At 40.4% G+C, this 21,093-nt stretch overlaps 2 protein-coding genes across 4 annotated transcripts; one reads left to right on the forward strand and one right to left on the reverse strand.

Annotated features, from left to right (window-relative positions):
* The first annotated feature begins 7,149 nt into the window (after window positions 1–7,149).
* Window positions 7,150–14,353, forward strand: c1galt1la (core 1 synthase, glycoprotein-N-acetylgalactosamine 3-beta-galactosyltransferase 1, like a). 2 transcript variants are annotated; one of them, XM_080898182.1, is made up of 4 exons: window positions 7,150–7,339; window positions 8,465–8,719; window positions 9,133–9,797; window positions 13,490–14,353. In XM_080898182.1, the coding sequence occupies exons 2-4, from the start codon at window positions 8,509–8,511 to the stop codon at window positions 13,823–13,825; spliced, it is 1,212 nt and encodes a 403-aa protein (XP_080754308.1). In that variant the 5' UTR covers window positions 7,150–7,339; window positions 8,465–8,508; the 3' UTR covers window positions 13,826–14,353. The 2 variants fall into 2 exon arrangements, with proteins under 2 accessions (XP_080754308.1, XP_080754307.1); XM_080898181.1 differs by having other exon boundaries at window positions 7,150–7,570; window positions 13,490–14,352.
* A 75-nt stretch (window positions 14,354–14,428) lies between these two features.
* On the reverse strand, window positions 14,429–16,687 carry tac3a (tachykinin precursor 3a). 2 transcript variants are annotated; one of them, XM_080898184.1, is made up of 7 exons: window positions 16,499–16,687; window positions 16,042–16,157; window positions 15,691–15,787; window positions 15,376–15,405; window positions 15,239–15,292; window positions 15,088–15,154; window positions 14,429–14,822 (listed from the first exon to the last, which is right to left on the reverse strand). In XM_080898184.1, the coding sequence occupies exons 2-7, from the start codon at window positions 16,141–16,143 to the stop codon at window positions 14,804–14,806; spliced, it is 369 nt and encodes a 122-aa protein (XP_080754310.1). In that variant the 5' UTR covers window positions 16,144–16,157; window positions 16,499–16,687; the 3' UTR covers window positions 14,429–14,803. The 2 variants fall into 2 exon arrangements, with proteins under 2 accessions (XP_080754310.1, XP_080754309.1); XM_080898183.1 differs by having other exon boundaries at window positions 14,499–14,822; window positions 15,691–15,790; window positions 16,499–16,683.
* Between the last annotated feature and the right edge of the window lie 4,406 nt (window positions 16,688–21,093).

Here is a 21,093-nt window from a genome sequence, read left to right on the forward strand (position 1 = left end):
ATATGGCTTCAGTTTATCATATGATTCCAGGTGCCAGGTGAGGATCGGCCCTTTTGAAAAATAGTTCCTTCGTGTGAAACTTCTTGCTTGCCTCAAACAAGGGGATCCAGCTCTTTCAACACCAAGCGCACATCCTGTTTGCTAATGCTTAGTCCATGTTTCCTGTTTTTCGCATACATTCTTCAGTACCAGTGGAGCTGTCCAGAACACTTTCGCTGGTTGTTAATGAATTCAACCAAGAATGACAGGGCAGAGTACGTCTTGCAACAAGTGTTACCCTTGTACTAAGAATTCTCTTCAGATGTCTCTCATTTATATAAAAACATGTCTACTGCCAAGCACCAATTTAATATCTTTATAGTTTAGGTCAAGTTAAAAATAAACATTTATGAATTGCTCCTGCTGGTATGTAGGAATGCATTTGGAGCATTGTCTATCAGAGTTGACTTGTTCTATAAAAAGGTTTGTGTGATCTGTTCTGATCAAATGCTCACAGCATTCCAAAATGACAGAAATGTATGCACGTTTTTACCACATAGCTTTCCAGCTGCCTATTTGGCTAGTGCTGTGTGGCAGGCAGGAGGGAGGACTCATATGCAGGACTCAGAAATAGAGGGTGGAACTTAGAGCGTAGCTTTATTGCCGGACGAACTCTTGTTAGAAATTAAGACTTACAAAAACAAACAAACCAACAAACCAAAACCCAGAACTAGAAACTAAACTGGAACTGGAACCCAGAAACTCGGAAACTCAAACTAGGAGATGCGGAGGACATGAAGAGAGAAGACACAGCACAAGGAGAATGCAGGTTAGGTTAATGACGCGACAGCAGGCAGAGAATGACAAAGGACTAAAATACGCAGCGGAGTTATCAGGGAACAGGAGACAGGAAGGAAACACAGCTGGGACTAATTAGGCAGGATACACTGACATAAACCAGGAAACACACCTGGGCTTGGAACCAGAGGGAACAAAGAGACAAAACCTAAGGACTAGAAATCACAGAGCCATGAACCAAAAGTCTAGTAATGATAAACCGTGATGAAAATCAAAGCTTAATAATAATGCAAAACTCAAAACACTATAGTGTCAGGACCGTGACACTATTAGAGCTAAGCACCCACCACACAGCTCTCCTGTCAGGTCCTGGTGGCCTGTTCATATAGGAAAGGCATGATTAGAAGGCATATGTGACAACCAGCCTCCCCTGACACCACACACTCAACCTACTGCTCCACCCCTTCTCTGCAGCTGAGCAACAAGTCACACCCCGCCACATATCCCCATTGCCCAACTTAGGATGGGGAGCCATCTGGCCTTTTAAGTGCCACCTTGAACTTAAAAAGGGACCTCCCTGACAGGAGACTAGCTCAAGTGATCATGATAATGAGAATGCTTCAAATCAGCTTCAGCTTTGCAATGATTTCCTCTGAAGTAATTATCTGACCGGCACAGTTCTTGATGAATTTTCCCAAATAGAGTCCCAGTACACCTGTCCTGAAGCTTTTGAATTTGTTCTAGTCATAGATGAAGCAGATACATTTGTATGAAATCCTGAAGAGGACCTGAAGAGAGCAGATGGTGATGATGCTGTTGTGATAACACTGAATTATGTCAACAAACACAGATAAGATCATGGACAATTGTGGGTAAGGTGTATTGGCAACTGTCAAACTGAGTCGCTGAGCAGCTGAATAGGGGAATAATGTTGACACACCTGCTGTTCAAACATAACTCAAACTTTGATTTTGATTTTGATTTTGATTGAATCTTTATTTTGAACATGTTGAAAAAGTATAAAAAAAATAGAATTAAAAGAGACAAATGAACAAAGCAAACAAAAGGAAAACGAGCAACCACAACTCCAAATAACGTCCATGTTCAAAAACTTTCCATTTAAGACTCTCATAACACATACATATAGGATCGTGGGGGTTGGCACGCTACACGAAATCCAAAAGACCATCAGGGTGTACAACCTCACCCCTGGTGTCGTTGCCCACCTCTCAATTTTAAATACATGTAGACATTGAGGGCTATCAGGAGGGGCTATGCGCTTACCTGCTGCTCTCTGGCAGGTAGCTCCATGCCCTCCTGGGTTTTAAATGCACCTTAGAACACACATGCATCAACACTACATATGAGCGGGCGGAGGGAGGTTTGGAGTCTTCACACAGCCCCCGTCGGGGCGGTCTGCTTCTCCCCACCCCAGGGAAAAGGGTAACACCACCTGGGTCTGGGTGCAGTTTCCCCTTCCAGGGGCAAGGGTACCTAGACCCGGGGTTTAGAGTACGCTTGGGGAGTGTGATTGTATGTACAGTGTCTCTCTACAGGGAGTGCAGAATTATTAGGCAAATGAGTATTTTGTCCACATCATCCTCTTCATGCATGTTGTCTTACTCCAAGCTGTATAGGCTCGAAAGCCTACTACCAATTAAGCATATTAGGTGATGTGCATCTCTGTAATGAGAAGGGGTGTGGTCTAATGACATCAACACCCTATATCAGGTGTGCATAATTATTAGGCAACGTCCTTTCCTTTGGCAAAATGGGTCAAAAGAAGGACTTGACAGGCTCAGAAAAGTCAAAAATAGTGAGATATCTTGCAGAGGGATGCAGCAGTCTCAAAATTGCAAAGCTTCTGAAGCGTGATCATCGAACAATCAAGCGTTTCATTCAAAATAGTCAACAGGGTCGCAAGAAGCATGTGGAAAAACCAAGGCGCAAAATAACTGCCCATGAACTGAGAAAAGTCAAGCGTGCAGCTGCCAAGATGCCACTTGCCACCAGTTTGGCCATATTTCAGAGCTGCAACATCACTGGAGTGCCCAAAAGCACAAGGTGTGCAATACTCAGAGATATGGCCAAGGTAAGAAAGGCTGAAAGACGAGCACCACTGAACAAGACACACAAGCTGAAACGTCAAGACTGGGCCAAGAAATATCTCAAGACTGGTTTTTCTAAGGTTTTATGGACTGATGAAATGAGAGTGAGTCTTGATGGGCCAGATGGATGGGCCCGTGGCTGGATTGGTAAAGGGCAGAGAGCTCCAGTCCGACTCAGACGCCAGCAAGGTGGAGGTGGAGTACTGGTTTGGGCTGGTATCATCAAAGATGAGCTTGTGGGGCCTTTTCGGGTTGAGGATGGAGTCAAGCTCAACTCCCAGTCCTACTGCCAGTTTCTGGAAGACACCTTCTTCAAGCAGTGGTACAGGAAGAAGTCTGCATCCTTCAAGAAAAACATGATTTTCATGCAGGACAATGCTCCATCACACGCGTCCAAGTACTCCACAGCGTGGCTGGCAAGAAAGGGTATAAAAGAAGAAAAACTAATGACATGGCCTCCTTGTTCACCTGATCTGAACCCCATTGAGAACCTGTGGTCCATCATCAAATGTGAGATTTACAAGGAGGGAAAACAGTACACCTCTCTGAACAGTGTCTGGGAGGCTGTGGTTGCTGCTGCACGCAATGTTGATGGTGAACAGATCAAAACACTGACAGAATCCATGGATGGCAGGCTTTTGAGTGTCCTTGCAAAGAAAGGTGGCTATATTGGTCGCTGATTTGTTTTTGTTTTATTTTTGAATGTCAGAAATGTATATTTGTGAATGTGGAGATGTTATATTGGTTTCACTGGTAAAACCAAATAATTGAAATGGGTATATATTTGTTTTTTGTTAAGTTGCCTAATAATTATGCACAGTAATAGTCACCTGCACACACAGATATCCCCCTAAAACAGCTAAAACTAAAAACAAATTAAAAACTACTTCCAAAAACATTCAGCTTTGATATTAATGAGTTTTTTGGGTTCATTGAGAACATGGTTGTTGTTCAATAATAAAATTATTCCTCAAAAATACAACTTGCCTAATAATTGCAAAACAATTGCAAAACAAATTTCCCACGTGTGGGACTAATAAAGGTTATCTTATCTTATCTTATCTTAATTCTACACTCCCTGTATGTCTGTCTCCACGTTGGGTGAGTGTTGAGTAATTGCATATGAGAGCATGAGGGTGGGAATGGATGTTTGTGTCTGTGTCTGCCTGTATGTCTGTGTCTATATGTCAGGTTGGGTATCAGACGCCACCTCTCTGGGGACATCTCAGGCCCTCCAAGGTATGGAGGCCTATCTCCCCCCACCACCACTTCCCCTGCCAGTGGCGGACTCCCTCAGACATCGGTGCGTTGGTAGTTCTTTGTGTCCGGGAATGGGCGTCCAGGTACACACCGGCTCACTCCTTGGTGGCTGCTTATCGGGGCCTGGGGCCTGGAGCCTGGAGCCTCGGTCACTCAGGCACAGCTGGCTGCCGGCGGAGCTCACGGGCGCGTCACTGCAACCCCCCCTGGCTTCTGCTCCGTGGCTGCTGAGTGAGCCCTCATCTGGGACTCTCGCCAGCTCTTTCTGGGACAGTGGCGCGGCTGCCCCTCTGTTGGTCTTCCTTGGTCTCTTGTGCTCTGAGGGCCTCTGGATGTCTGGAGTCTTGATCTCCTCCATACCTGTTCATGCCCTGGTGGACAGGGCTGTGGCCCCCCCCACACCCTCTAGCAGATCATTACATGAAGGAACCTTTTAAAAACAAGCGCGTCCATGCTCACAGGTGTACACACGGGTGCTCACACACACAAACTACACCCTTTTTGGCTCCTACCTCAAAGCACACTGTGCGCTGTCGATCTTACGTGCTGCACAATAATGTTTAATATTTAGCATTTACTGTTATATTCCCATATATCATCGTGATGTTGTTTATTATGTTGCTCTCTTTTTCTTCTGCTCGTTTTCTTTTTTCTTTCTCAACAGGTGATCCAGCTGATTGATATATGTATTTTTTGTCTGCTTATTTTGTTGGTGTCAAGAAATATACTCTAAAACACTTCTTCAGTAAAGAGTCAGAGAAGAGAAACACACAGAACTTCTTGCTAGCAAGGGCAGCCTCCAGCACTGAGGCTCGCGCTGAGGACTGCCCCGGTCTTTATTTATACTTCAGTGGGTGCTTGTGTGTGTGTGTGTGTGTGTGTGTGTGTGTGTGTGTGTGTGTGTGTGTGTGTGTGTGTGTGTGTGTGTGTGGGGTCAGAGTGTGACCCCATAAAGACTTCCCTAAACCTGCTGGTCTCGAAGTCCAGCAGTTCATCAAACCAAAAAGCACTTAGACTAAAACTGATATAGCTACGTTAATCCTACCGTAAAACAATAAGACAAGGTACGACCTCTTCCCATGCTCCCAGGATGTGGGGGTGGACGCTAGAGCACCTTGAAAGAATGTTACAGACCTCCTAGGATGAGACATTCTTTCAATATGCCACCAACTATATACTTCTAAACACAAATGATTACATGCAGTATTCTACCATATGCAAACTTATATCATTAAAATATTATACTGACTACTAAGTACAATTTTCCATTGACAGTTGGTTTTTGTTTTTTTTGCCCTTTATCCCCGTCCCTCTTCTCTGCTGTTTTTCTTTCCCTCTGTCTTCCTCCCCTTTCTTTTCCTCAGTCAAGTCTGTCCCGTATTTAGCAAGTGAAAATAAACAATAAAAGGTGAATCAAATAGACCATTACGGTAAGGCTGGGATGGACCATTTGGTAAAGTAAATCCGTTGGGCATCTTTCTTCACCTTTAGACAATAATTCTGATGGCAGAAGAGCCAAACAGGGCAGGCAAAAAAACTAAAACAAAAAAACCCCCAAAAGAGTCCTTTATTTGTTAGGAAAAACCTTTCAAATCCATCCAACAACAACAGTGATCAAACCATTCCAGGCTTGAACGATCTGCAAAAGTCGACTTCCCCCATCACTCACTATGTTAGTGTTATCGACTAGTAAAAATGGACAAAACATGGAAATTTATTTATACCCAAATTCAATAACTTCCATAGTTTTAGATTCTCTGAATTAAAAAAAAAAAGTCAATTATGCATTCCTGCTTTGAAAGAATGTAACCATTTACAGTATTTTCCTTTCTGTTATTCTTTAGGACCTCAAATGAAATAACCTACTTTGCTGTGAAACACTTGCTGTATTTACAATTATAAGAATTCATCTCTTGTTAGTTTAGAGCTTAACCTCTTAAGCACCAGCGCCCCCAGATACAGGGACAAAAGGGAGGAGATCGCATTTAGGGTTAGGCGTGTGTGCTTAAGAGGTTAATTTTGTTGCATCAATAATTAACATTTCATTACTTAATTAATTGCTTACTTGCTTGCATAATCTGTTCTGATCAAATGTTCTTGTTTTTATTTTCTATGTTTTTGTATATTGCAGTATAAAAATATAAGCTGATGCACATTAACCAGTCTTGCTCTGTGCAGCTGTTAAAGCTCTTTCTTAGTGCACAGTATACTCTAAATAGACAAAGTACAAACAGAGATTGTACATACAGTATAAAAAGTGTAGCTTTATCATATATGAAATTTGCTCGTACTCTGTTAACACATTCTTTTTGCACAAGACAAAAAAAGCTACATTTGCATTACAGTGTTGCTGTCTTTGCAGAAGTTACTAAATGAAAGAGAAAACACCTATTACTCTCACAGTTTGACTTTGGATTTCCACCACAATACCAAATGACTGTTTACAAGAGGTGAAAATGACCTACAAATGAATTGAACTGTGTGTGTTTAGAGGTTCAAGAACATCAAAACTCTAGAAATTTAGTCCCCTTCAAAAGTGCTTTGTTAGCACTTTTGTATATGTTGTAAATTTAAATACATTAAATTTTTTAAGCTTTACATTGAGTCACATTTGTTGTATATATTACATTTGCTTATCTGGAGCAAGCTAAGAACCCAGCTGTAGAACAGAGATAAAAACAGGATCATAGCCATGGTTTTATTGGTTATGTAAGGTATGTAAGCTTTTGTAAGGTAGCATCAAAACGTCTTTACTAACTGGGGAGCTGAGCAGGTAGTTATAGCCAGGTTGCCTTTAACTGCAAGAGACGAAATGGGGATCCAGGGCAACAGGTGACTCGGAATGTACTTTAATTTCCGAGTTCTGTTTGAAAGTGGAGTCAGTAGCTCTGGTTAGGTAGCTTGCATTAACGTAAAGTGCTTATGATTGCTGGAGCTGGCTTGAAGCCTTTTGGAGCCGTTGTAAGGGTGACACCTAGTGGCGATTATTTGCAGACGACAAGTCGTCGCCATCATTTAGCGTTACCCTTTAACTGTCTCACCGGCGTCTCCGAAAAACCAGTGTCACTTGTGACAAACAAATCTTGATCATCTGAAACAATTATTATTTCTCAGGACTCGGACGAGCGCTTCCTCATACGTCACCGACAGGCGACCAATGGCAGCGTTCATTTTCAGAGCTTACCCACCGCGAGGTAGAAGAATGTAATTCTACTCAGAAGCTTTTCTTTGCTGGTAATCATCTTATTTGGCGACACAGTGCAGGGAGGACTTCACTGAGAAACAGTATTTCGGATGAATGAGACCTGCATGTAGCCGTGTGCTCGACAGGTGTAGCGTCCTTGTGCTGTTTTTCACGAAATACTTTAGCTGCTCCTTGGGGTGACAAGCACATCGTGCTCACAAATGACTGATCCCCAGCAAAGGTAAATAACATACAGGAGGGAGGGAGTCTCTTAAAGGCTTGTATTTCTCATTTATTTACTCAGTGGACATACACGAAACTTTTGGTATTGATTTATTTCATTTGGAAAGCGATCTGGGTTCCCTTTGGCCTCGTTTTGCTGCCAAGCAGTTTCTGTCGTGTTTATTCATTTATTGTCTCAACGGACGAATCCCTGATTATTGTAACCAGATTGTCATGTCATTTTATTTATCGTCTGGATAAAGTAGAAGAGCAGCATACAGGAGAGAAGCTGCTTTGCCATAAACATTTCTCGTCACGTTAATCGTTAACATCTGTCTCGGATTTGGGGTCTTTAACCTCATCAGACGCAATGAAAAACACTGCCAGCGGCCCGCTGACAGTTAGTTATGAAGTGCGTGTCAAAAGCACTTCTCTAGTCTTTTTTGCTCCAGCGACAAACTGAATTTAAGTGTTGCTAATATTAGTTTTAATCATCCCGTCTTTAAACTAAACAAAAGGAGGAGGTCTTGACGTGACGTCACCATAATAAATCAAACGGCTTCTCTAGGCACGAGCAGCGAAGTTAATCACTATGTCGTCATTTGTGCACATTATACATTAAACGCATGTCTACTGCTGTGTCAGCGCGCTATGACTTCATAGACATTCAAATAGTTTTTTAATGACATTTTTCAAAGACTAAAATCATGAGGCAAAGTATTATAATTTTAAAATTATTGCAATTAAAAAAAGAAAACAATGATAGCAAAATTAATTGTACAACTACATGCAGTCAGCCTGCTATCAAGCACCTTACGCATGTAACGCAAAAGACGTTTAATGACTGATATTTGTTGGCCTTTGTGGTTTGGCTGTGCATCAAATTGACTGAGTGTGGTGCTGTTTCATGTAGACATGCAATAACTTGGACCTCGCAGCTGTGGAGACATTATCGCCATGAAAGGCTTCAGCTCCAGATTGGGCTTTTCGCTGGGCTTCATTTTAGGGGCCTGCAGTACGTACTTCTTCCTTCACCAGGTGTGGTTTGAGAGAAGTTACCCTGTTCTGTCAGGAGCTCAGGAAAAAGTCACTGCTGTAAGGGAGAGGCCGACCAGCTGGAGGAAGGAGGGAGCTGCTGTTAAGAATCTGCACCTTCCTCACCGTACAGGTGTGTTATGTTGTGAATACATTTTTTTTTCTAATTTAATAATAGCTTTCACATATTTACAGTGCAGGAAACATTCTAAGCCCGTGACTGAACTTTGCCTTAAAGTTTAGAGATTGGTTTACAGACACAACGGACTTGAAATAGCACCAAGTCTACTTTAGACTGTATAATGATGATAATACCTATTCTGCTTTGGACTGTGATGCATATATGGATTTTTTCCACTATTGCTTTCATGCTACTTCCAATTGGCATGGCCAAAATAATGACAGCTGAAAGGATGTGGAAGGGAACTAACTGCATATGTATCCAAATGTGTTAAGCAGAGTGTGGTGTGGCTTGTAGAATGACAAATGCAACAGGTCAACTGCATACCAGTTAACACTGCTATATACTGTCGTGTGTCCCTCCAGATGAAGACAGCCAGGTGGCAGATATGTTGTATCAGAAAGTACGTGTTCTCTGTTGGGTGATGACGGGGCCGTATAACCTGCAGAGCAGGGCCCAACATGTCAGGGCTACCTGGAGTCGGCACTGCAACATCGTCGTGTTCATGAGCTCTGTGGACGACCCTGACTTCCCCACTGTGGGCCTGGGGACAAAGGAGGGCCGTGACCAGCTCTACTGGAAGACCATTCGAGCGTTCCATTATGTCTACGAACACCACGGGAATGAAGCAGACTGGTTCTTAAAAGCGGATGATGACACCTATGTGGTAGTGGACAACCTGCGCTGGATTCTGTCCAACCACTCCTCCGAAGAACCAATCTATTTTGGCAAGCGCTTCAAACCTTATACCAAACAAGGCTACATGAGTGGGGGAGCAGGTTATGTACTCAGTAAAGAAGCCCTCAAAAGATTTGTGGAAGGCTTTCGAACCAAAGTTTGCACACACACGACCCCTGTGGAAGACCTAGCTCTCGGTCAGTGTTTGGAGAAGATGGGTGTTCTGGCAGGAGATTCCAGAGACACTTTGCAACGAGAAACTTTTCACCCATTTGTGCCAGAGCACCATCTTACTGGCAAGTTCTCCAAGAGCTTCTGGTACTGGAGCTATTGCTACTACCCAATTGTTGAGGCAAGTCCCCTCACATTAGTTTTATTTTTGAGCGAGTAATAGTGAAATGGGCTTACACATTGTGGTGGTAAAAAACAAAGAAATCTTTTCATACAAAGGCCATTTCTAAAATCCAGTTCACAGATAGCGCGTAGATAAAGCAGACAAACAGTGAGTGGATTAACCTTGTTAGAAAGGGGCAAGTTAGGTTAGGACGTCATGCTGATGACGGACTGAACCTTAAATTAGAAATCCTTTAATGTCATTAGCTTATGTCTTCCATTCAAGTGACAGAGGTCTTTCATTTAAAAAAGTGTACACACTTTTTTCTTAGTGAAAGTTACACTTACTGTCATATAGGCAATAATGTTTACAGTCTTTAACTGAAAGTACTTCAAAGACTGTATATTTAGTGCTAACACTAAAAAGTTCCTAATTTAGAAAAATAATCAAATTTTGAATTTAATGTCAGGCACATACAAACTTTCAAAAAAAGTTGGATCAAGAACATGTTTACTGCTGTGTGGTGTCATGTTTTCATTTAACAAAACTGCTTTAGAACTAAGGAGGCCAGCTTATATAGAAAACTTTTCAACAGTTCAAGCCCTTCTTTGAATTTTAGTGTCACACCATGCCAAACTTTTTCAATCGATGGCGTATCTGGACTTGTAAGCTAGCCAGTTTAACATTTTAAATATGGAGACATGCAATCAGAATATTGGCAAATTTGGTTTGACAATATTCTGACTGAAACCAGGAAGGTGTTTTCTTTAAAAACCAAAAAAGGCCTTCCTTTGGATGGCAACATAATTTGCTCCAAAATATGTTTGGCCACACATACTGTAGCAGTCAATTAGCCAATCACATGGCAGAAACTCAGTGAATGTAGGTATGAGGACCTGATCATGATGACCTAGAGACTTTCAAACTGACTATCAGAATGGGGAAGACAGTTTCAGATGGGCTGGCCTAAGTGTTTCAGAAACTGTTGCCCTACTGGAATTTTCCTTCATAAACATCTGTACAGTTCACATAGAAAGGAGAAAATATCTAGTGGGAGGCAGTTCACTGGGTGAAAATGCCTTGTTGATGCAGAAGTCAACGGAGAATAGCCAGATAGTAACTCAAATAGCACTTGTTATAACCAAGATATGGAGAAGAACATCTCTCAGCGCACAACATCTTGAGCCTTGAAGCAGATGTACCAGAGCAGTAGAAAACCACACTGGTTGCCACTACTGTCAGCTAAGAACAGAAAACAGTCTCGCACAGGCTCATTAAGACAATCGGATGGTCCGGTCAGAAATTGCCATAGCAACATGAAGGTATGGTCCCATCCTGCCTGTATCGCAGGAATATTCTCTTGGCACACTTGGCACAGCACCAACTGAGCATTGTTTAAATGCCAGAGCCTACATTACTATTATTTTTGACCATTTGCATCCCTTTATCACCACAGTGTATTTATCTTCTGATGGCTGCTTCTAGCAGCCATCTGTCAAATCAACAGAACACTGTGGTGAAACATGAGAATCATGGATGCGGAGCCCATGAATCTGCAGCAAATGCATGATGCTGTCAGGTTCATATTGAGAAAAATCTCTGAGGAATGTTTCCAGCACCTCGTTGAATATATGCCAGTATTAAGGCAGATCTAAATGCCACTAGCAAGGAAAATCTAATGAAGTGGCTAATGGATGTATATTGTTGAGCATTAATGCTACCTTCACAGTAATCCAAGTAATCAAGGGTTGAGGAAACTTCTTTGAAAGCACAGTTTTACAAATTACAGGTGACACCATGCTTCAAAAGGTTGAATAAAGAAAAGGTATGCTTGACACAAATCTAATATGATAAATTAAAGGATAAAGTGGTTAAAACTACTTGGCTCAAAGAGTGTTGCAAAACGTGACCACTTGTTCATAAGTGATACTTAAATAAACTGATAAATAAGTAAATAAATTATCCAGCTATTCAGTGGAACGTTTGCTTTGATTTCCAGACCAAATGTCTGAGTGAAACGTAAGCCTTTCCAAACCTACAGTTCATCTACGGTTATCACCCGAAGCAGGATTAGTCAGTTAACCAAGTAACAGATTTAATCGCACCGAGCAGGGTCTCTGAACATGTGAAGGAATAATCAATAATTCTGACCAATTTATATCTCTTTATTTATTTAATTATTTAGAATCACATTTAAAAACTGTTGCCTGATGTTTTGTATATTTTACTTTGAATTAGAAACATAGGCATTGATTTAAATGAATCATCAGAAGAGTACTGACTAAAATAAATGAATATGTGAGTATCTAACACATTCAAGTTGTGTGCCTGACCCTTGCAAACAATAATTGAATTGGAAAAAAGAAAGTGTTCATTTTAAAGTAGACGATTGCAGCACAGACAATGTGCTGTCGAATGAGGGGAAAATTGGTCAATTTGTTGCTGATGATGCAACTAATCTATTGTACTTTGCAATTAAAATGAGGCAGGTTCATTACTGATGCTGTCAAGTGCTGTCTGCCTGAGTATGGAGCTGCTTTATTTTTATTTTTTAAAGGGTAATAAGAACATAAATGTACTTTTAATATTTTTAAGCCACAATTATTTTATTTTTTTTCCTCAGACAATGAAAAGGAAAAACTGTGACAACATGTGTCCGTTTATGAAACAGTAGTTAGTTTTAATATTACTCTTATTATTCTTTCTGGGCCACAAAATAAACGTTTAACATATTTTCAGGCGAGAATGTAGCTGTGTAAACTTCAAATATCTGCTCAGTTTATCAGGACACCGCATATTTTCAAAAGCGCTCCACGTTTTCGGAGACGTCTGTTACCCACTAGCTCGATAGCTACCCGGGGACAAGGCTCACTAGAGCCGTGAGAACACCGGACTCCCGGCAAATCGTGTTCAAACCCACCACCGTCTTTCGCTACTCAGGTTAAATATATATGAGTCACTTAGATAACTTAAAAATGTTATTGTTTGGCTTTTTTTAGTATTTTATTTGTTCTTGAGTAAATCGGTTTGTCTGAGATTAAAGTTATAGTTTTTACACAGCTGAATAAACGTCAACCAGACAGCTGATCATCAGAAGTATGAGATGCTGGAGAATATACTCCAGTGTCCTGTTATATTTTAGATAGCAAGGAGTTTATTAAACTTCACTGAAACAATCTGCAAATTTCATTAAAATTTAATAAACTATCATCTTGTCTTTATTTTTAGTTAGCACAGACCTTAAACACTTAAAGCTGTAAGCTAATGATAGTTATATAAGAGCAGATGCTGCTGGTGCAGTAAGCTGTACGTTTTACGTCCAATGGATGATGATCTGATAGTCGACTATCAAAATAATCGTTAGTGGCAGCCCTAATGTGCAGCACTCTCTTTTCTTTGGACCGTATGTGGTTATTTGTCTTTATTAAATCCAATATTTTGTTGAAAATTACATTTCAGTTCAGAGATTGAAAGCAGAGAGCAGTGTACACTTTGTACAAGGACGATTACTGATCATGTTCTCAGGTGTGGGCATTAAAGCAAAACTCAGTGGTTTACAATAGCAATGACTATCAATGTGATTATGGACGGTGACTGCTACTCATGTAGTAAAAATATGAATACTTCAGTGTTAACATATTTTGAGTGAGTTGCTTTTTATTGTTCTGTGTGTGGTTTATGTTTTTAACCTACGTGTTATTCTTCCTTAGGGTCCGCAGTGCTGCTCAGACCTGGCTGTATCGTTTCATTATATCGAAGCAGAGCTGATGTACGTGATGGAGTACTACACCTACCACCTAAGAGCGTATGGTTATATTCCACGCTACCAGCCCTCTTTACGTCATGGTTTGAATGTCAGCCCACACTCGCAGACGGCTGTAACAGCGGGACTTAAAGCAGTTCGAGGGGTGAAGGACGGAAAGAATCGCACAACTGTTGCCTTTTCTCTCAATGGAAACCAAACCAAAGAGGATACGGTGACAGAGGAAAAGGAGACGGAGAATTTAAACTCCCATCTCACTGTGAACAGGACTGCAGTCGAATAAAACGCTGTATTGTATTAGCTGTGTTGTGTTTTTAGATGGTACTGAATGTGTTTTAACTGCAGTGTGTCTGATCGCCATCAGAAACTACATCAGGAGCACCTGTGGCTACTTTCCTTCTGTGATTAGTCAAGAAGAACTGTGGTGAAAAGTATGACTTTTTCAGATAACCCTTTTACTGCGCACTAACAACTCTTTTCTGCTGAGTATGACAACATGAGTGAGTTGTTAAAGATAAGAGATGTTTGAGTGGAGGCTACATGTGTCTCAGCTGTGTTCAAACAATATGAACATCTGGTTTAGCCTTAATTATATTTGACATCATCAGTGTTTGAATTTATTGTCACAGCCAATGTGCTTGGAGTTATGCAGGAAAAAGCAATAGATGTATGACATTTATTATTAATTGTGAGTAATTAAGTAATTTGGCATAAAATGCTTCAAGTTAATAAATTAATTTTGTTTAAATTTCGTTTGTAACTCAATCTAATTAACACACGCTTTAAAACCAGAGCCAGGATGTTTGATATGTTTGTTTCAGAAATGCAAAATAAAGTGTTTTCTTTTCACCTTTCAGAGTATATTTGAAACCCCCCGTTGAACCGTTTGAGCACCTGATTTTATTTAACCCAACACTGTGATTGAACAGTATTGTCTCAACATGAGACAACAGCTTGAAGAATCACTTAAACAACAAGGGAAACTGCACCGACGTTTAAATGAATGAATTATGTATAAAAATTACATTTATTTTGAACTTTAAGAAAAAGAATGACATGATAAAGAAATAGAATTTATTACTTCTAATTATACTTTGTCTCCAAATAAAACCGTACATTATGCTTGGTACATTGTCACTTTCATAAGCCAGGTACAGTGGGAATCATGTGGTTTTTTTTGTTTCTATCAGACATTTGGTTTGCTGTTGATGCTCTCGGTGACATTCTGTCATTGTAGCCAAATGAAAGTAACTCTCAGTGTCTACAGTCCCTGAAGTAACCTGCAGGAAAAAAACAAAACACATACATGGACATAAGTACCCTAAAAATCCACTGTGAGAACTACAAGTAGAGATTTACTTTAAGAAATGAAAAGCATGCAGATGGTTTGCATAAACCAGTCCCTTTTAAAACACCCCAAATCTTCCGAAGTTCTATGTCTGAAATCGGTTTTATCCTTAATTATGCAGGATGATCATTAACTTATTTTTTCTAAACAGCTGACATTTGGTGATGTCTGTTTAAGAATAAGGAAGAAGCACTCACCTCAGCCTGCACTTGTTGAGAAAAATGCCTCTCCTCTCTGGATACTCTCTCCTCCAGGCACCATTATCTGTAACATATACATAGAAAACATGAATATGAAAGGCGACAAAGCTAAAAGGACATGGATATTAGACACCTGCCATACACTCACCAGTCTCTGCGTTTCTCCGTCCCATAAGTCCAATAAAAATGTCATCCATCTCCCCTTATATATAAAAAGCAAAATGCAATATTTCATGACAATTTTAAACGGTCGTTTTACGCCATAAGTAAATTACAAAATCTTACTTTTTTGGGATGGTTGTTCAGCGTCAGCCTCTGATGAAGAAAATAAAACAAAAACAGAAGACCGGCGAGATTTTCAGAAACATTGCAGCAAATATTTTATTCTTCAGTTTATAGCTTCAGCATTACTGTCATCATACATCACACACACACACACACACACACACACACACACACACACACACACACACACACACATATATATATATATATATATATATATATATATATATATATATATATATATATATATATATATATATATATATATTTTTTTTTTTTTTAAACTGGTCATGTTCGCCCGTCGAAAACACTAACCTGCACTTCTTCTGCCCATCAGACCCACAAAGCTGTCATAATCCAAGTCATTATATCTCTTCAGGATGTTCCGCTTAAAGTTCTCTAAGCCTATGGTCTGCTGCAATAATGAGAAGAATAAAACAAAATCTGATTATTCTAAAAGATGTTCTCAGACTCTGGCGCGATATGGCAGCCTCGCTTCTGTCAGTATGCCCCAGGGCAGCTGCGGCTACAACTGTAGCTGCCTCCACCAAAGTGTGAATGTGAGAGTGAATGAATAGTGGAATTGTACAGCGCCTTGAGGGCCCCGAAAAGCGCCATATAAATGCAATTATTATTATTATTATTATTACGTGCCCGGGAACCTACATCTGAAGTTGATCTGCGCGATCCGGGCTCGTCGCATCTGCACCGGCTGTAGCGAAATTCCATGACGAGGAAAAAAGTCACCAGTAGCAAACCTCTTCTCATCTTGTTGGTGTCGCCTGTGCAAAAACAATTCGTTTTATAAGGTGTTTTCGTAATGGGGAAATTCATTGCATTTTCATTAAGAAACCCACTGCGCACAAGGGACGATGCAATCGGTGCGTAAAAACGCACAATTTACTGTTCGCAAAGTTAGATTGAAGAGAATTTTTCAAAATCAGTAAATAACAGATTCATATTGATCAAAGACAGTAGTTTTACGCAGTGTTTCTTTCTGTTCCGTTACCAAAGAGTTAAAGTAAACCTTAAACTATCTTCTTTCACAACAAGATAACAGTTTAAATGTTATTTTAAAGATCATTTTTAAGCATTAAGACATTTTTTTTTTTTTAGCTTTTACCTGTTTTCTGTCGAGCAGATAATGCGGTTGGCAAGTCAGCTGAGTGCGCCCAAGTGCAAAGTAGAGTGGAATCGGCTAGATCCCGCTGTGAGAGCCAGTCCGGATGAATGAAGCGTCTGGGCTTTGGGGTAATAAATAATAGCTGGATACCTGCGTAACGCCAATCAGCAGCGTAGGTGGAGTACTCTTTTATCACGTTGCACTGAAGGCTACAGAGCCTACTCATTGATGGTCATGATGATGATGATGATGAGAGCGTCTGCCCCTCCCCTCCCCCCGCAACTCCTCACTGCACACAAAACACGCACACACCCTTTTAAAAAGAAAAGAAAATAGAGAAAAGTTTAGGATTCGTGACGAGGATACATGTTTGTTTTCGTGGACTGAAGCACACCACTGAACATATTTGGAAAAAGATAAGGCTATATCTGCAGTTAGTTTGGGGAAGAAAGGATATAGAAGTCAATTAATCTGACCATTTTAATGGCTTTTAATTTTACATCAACATGGAATTTTTTTAGGAGACAGAATATAAAATATACCATATATAATTGATCTCTGCTGGTTTGAAAGCAAGACTTAAATATGTTTAATATCACTGGGTAGAAATATTATCAGCACAACCATTTTTAGAGCCTATACGCGGTGAGCTGAGCTTGGATAGACACATCTTCATACCAGTCCTGACACAATGAGTAACATGTTATTCAGACATCATTTGAAATTGTTTTCATGCTTGCTAAATTCTCTGTTAAATGGTGTGCGACAGGTGGTGAGATGAAATGTCATCACCTGACAACCACTGAGGGACTTTTTATACATTTTTTGTGAGTGAAAAACTGCATGGGTAAAATGCTCAAGAACTGCTACTTTTTCAAATTAATTCAGCATAGCCTGGAAATTTAGTATATACTGTCAGTATTCACAGAAATCCTGAAATGTGTTTAAACGTGTTTAAACATGTTTTCACCAGCCTCTGAAAATGGCTCAAATTTAGTGCAAGTACCAAACCTATAATTTTTCTTGCAATTACACAAGCAACTAGAGTTGTGTTGGTGTTTGTTTATGCATTCAGAATGCAAACAAGCATAATTCTTCAGTAAAGCAAAGTTTGAGATTCAAATTGTAGTGCAGGCAAAGGGAAGTAATGCACATCAATTACTGTGGTCTGGAGATTTAGGACAGATGTGAGAGGGTGTGACACTGACAACAAAGCATTAAGCCGGAATCCAAATTGTGCCTTTCACATGTTAAGAAATGGCTTCCCATTTCCATATTTGTCTTGTTCCTGTCTGTAATCGTGCGGGGATGGGTCAGGGTGGGGATTGCAGCAGTGCAGGGGTCCGGGATGGGAGATCCGTCAGAAGTGGGGAAGTCATTAATTGCGTTTTTGCATTATTGATGAGTGTTTCTTTCTTATCTCCCCTGGTAATCAAAGCAACCCAGTAACACAAGGAAAGAGTGCCAGTGGCTGTTTTTCCACAGCATGCAATTGCAGGGAAAGCTTCTCATTTAATGACAAGGTGAGTAGATATATTGTATCGATTATGTTAGCCAACATTGACATCCTGCTACAGACGACATTACAGGCACATATCTTGCATAGTGCTGAACAATAATGTCTTGTATCTTTCTGCTTTACAACATTTGGAAGTCATCCAATCCTGCCATCCTACTCAGTACCAAACCTGTTGAACTGTCATTATGTATGCGCTTCCCTCAGAGCTGCAGACAGCTGGATAATCTCTAGTCCTGACAGGTCAGCTGGACCTTCACAGCTGGCTCAGTAACAGCAGGTAGACCATGGTGGCTATAGGTGAAGCAGTATATAAAACAAAAACAAAAACACAGACCAACACCATGATGAGATCATTCTATGCGAATGAATTTGAAACAGTGTTTCCATGCAAGCCAAATTTCTGTTTTTATTATAGTGACTAATCCTTTGGCCAACTAAATTAATCTCAATCTTTGTTTGCAGCAGTTAAGTGTTGTTAAAGTTTAAACCTCTCATGTAATCACGTTCTTCTATATCTCACAGATATTCATCTGAGTATAAAGAGTGGGACATCCTTGTCCACATAAAATATCCTCGGGTTTCAACCTGTTTGATAATTTAAAAAAAAATTGCCAATTGATCCTGCTTTTTCTGCAATGCTTATTGAATTAACAGGCTGAATAGATAGAGGTAACCTTGCTGTGGAACCCATAGAAAAAGAGAATGAGAGAAGGAAAAATGTTTAAAACATGCGCAGACAGAGAAAGGATAATAATTTCCGTGTGTGTTACTTTGTGTGGGTTTCTTTGGTTCAAATTTCCAACATGTTTGGCAGCTCAGTTTATTTGGAGGTCCACGTAAGGACATGAGGATAGAGATTCATACATCTGTGTAGCTGCGTACTTGGCAGAGGACAGAGCATGGAGTACAGTCATAATCCTTTTGCTCGCCTTTCTCTTTAATGGAGCTGCCAATCATCTGTTTGTGGGAAGGAGGGAAGAGGTTCACAGTGACGCCACAGCCCTTATATGGGAGTGATGGTATGAAGAAATACAGGATCAGATGGGTACAGAGGAGCTTATTGTGTGAGGCTGAGAAGAAGGAGTGAGACTGTAAGTGTGAGAAATTGCATGGTGTACATTTAGCTACAAATGACTGCGTGTATGCTGCCGGACTTACAGATGAGAGTCTCCGTCCATTGAGTCCAAAGGGTATTCTACAAGTGTGAACGCCTTCACACACTCAGCGGCAGTTCCTGCTGATCACTGTTGCTTGTGGCGACGTATAGACGAAAATAAGCAGATCTAGTCTCTTCTCCACGGTAGATCATAAGACACACCTGTCAGTAATTGACTTAATAGGCTTTTAATCCAGTGGGTGATTTTAACTCAGACTCCACTTTATACATCTCCTTGAGGCGTGTAAAATGATTTTGATGGACCCGTTTTTTTTTAACCCACTCTTTCCTGATCTCTGACTCGCGAGGTCCTGAAGTGTCACTTCCATCTAAATGTTAATTTGAAGGCTGCTTCTTTAAAACTGACATGGATGTTGATATGTCTTGAAATACTATTAGCATAAGACCATACTGGGTATGTGAGATTGTGAGCTGCGGTGTCTCGAAACCAAAATCCTTTTTGTTTTTCTCAGTGTTTTCCAAAAGTGTTTTTCTGCAGTCTACTTGTCAACAGGTTTTTTCTCTTTGTCCTCTTTAATCTTCTTTCAGTGACAGCGGTTGGCACTGGCCTTCGGGAGAAAATAAGATGCTCTGGTGCTGTTGAGCCTCTTGAATCACTCTTTTTTAGATTGGTGAACTTTTCCTTCTGACTCAAAACAGTATTTTGTATTGATCATGGAGTGAGAATAGTCTCAAAGACACATTCACATCCTGTTCATCACAGACACAATCGCCGTCTCTCACGTCTCATGCCTACCACCTTTTTTTTAGTTAATAAAATGTGTGACATCAGAAGTTTTAAATCAAACACACCGGGAACATAGAAAGTTTGTTATTGATGATGCAGTTTGTTTTTTGCCAAAGGGGGTTTACTTTTTAAACTTACAGTGTATTATCAAGCACAGTCTTATCAAAACTAGGATGATTTTTCATTTTCAGCGCCGTGATGAATGCCTCTCTTCCTCTGTTAGGGTTAGATGTTTTTGCTTTATGAATTGTACCGCTGCCAACTTCCCAAACCTTTTAACTGCTCCTGTTACCACTCACAAATTTTCTTTTCTTCCCCCCCCCCCCCCCCCCCCTTTTTTTTTTTACATTTGGCTTTTGTGTTATTGGGTAAAGAAAGTGCAAAAGAGCGAGGCTATATTTACTGTAATAACAGCAAAGAGCTACAACAAGTAAGAAACCTAGCTGACTGAATATTCACTTAGACCTCAACTACATGTGTATTGTTTGACACAAAGACAGAACTGTCTCTGAAGATCTGAGCACTTTACGCATACAACACCCACCCAGTGGTGACTGAAGTCACCATTCATTCTGTTAACCTTAACTTTAAAGCTGACTTTATACCTATTATATAAGCTTGAAACCAGGTTGAAGAAGCAATAACTTGAAGTAATGTCATGTGCTAAAGATCATCTTTTTTATTAAAATCTTTAAGCTGAACCGAACAATTTGATTGAAACACAATTTTTAATGCCCACCTCTGTTTTACCATTCTGTTTTTTCTGTTTTCATCTGTATCTCACTCCATGCAGCCTCTATTCAGTGTTCAGACCGGCTAGAAAACAGACGAGTTGCCAAACCAACCAATGAAGAGGTTAAGAGAACAGGCTCTTAAACCACTATTTTGGACTGGGAGGTGTGTCTTTTTGGGCATGTGGGTAGATGATGGTGATGTAAAATATAGTTCACAGGTCATTACCATGATGTCTCTGAGCACCCACAATGCAACAGAGCTTCCATCACACCTGCGTATAAAAGTGATTGAGTGTGTTTTCATGTGGCCTCTCTCTGGAGCTTATTTTATTTTGTCCGTGGCCTGCTCATAAAATTGTGTCAAGAGCAATTACGGAAATACAAGATCAAGCGAGCAACATACTGACTGAGGCAGAAATTGGAAATCATGAAGCAGTT

The sequence above is a fragment of the Rhamphochromis sp. 'chilingali' genome, assembly GCF_963969265.1.
Source record: "Rhamphochromis sp. 'chilingali' genome assembly, chromosome: 12".
Lineage (NCBI taxonomy): Eukaryota > Metazoa > Chordata > Actinopteri > Cichliformes > Cichlidae > Rhamphochromis > Rhamphochromis sp. 'chilingali'.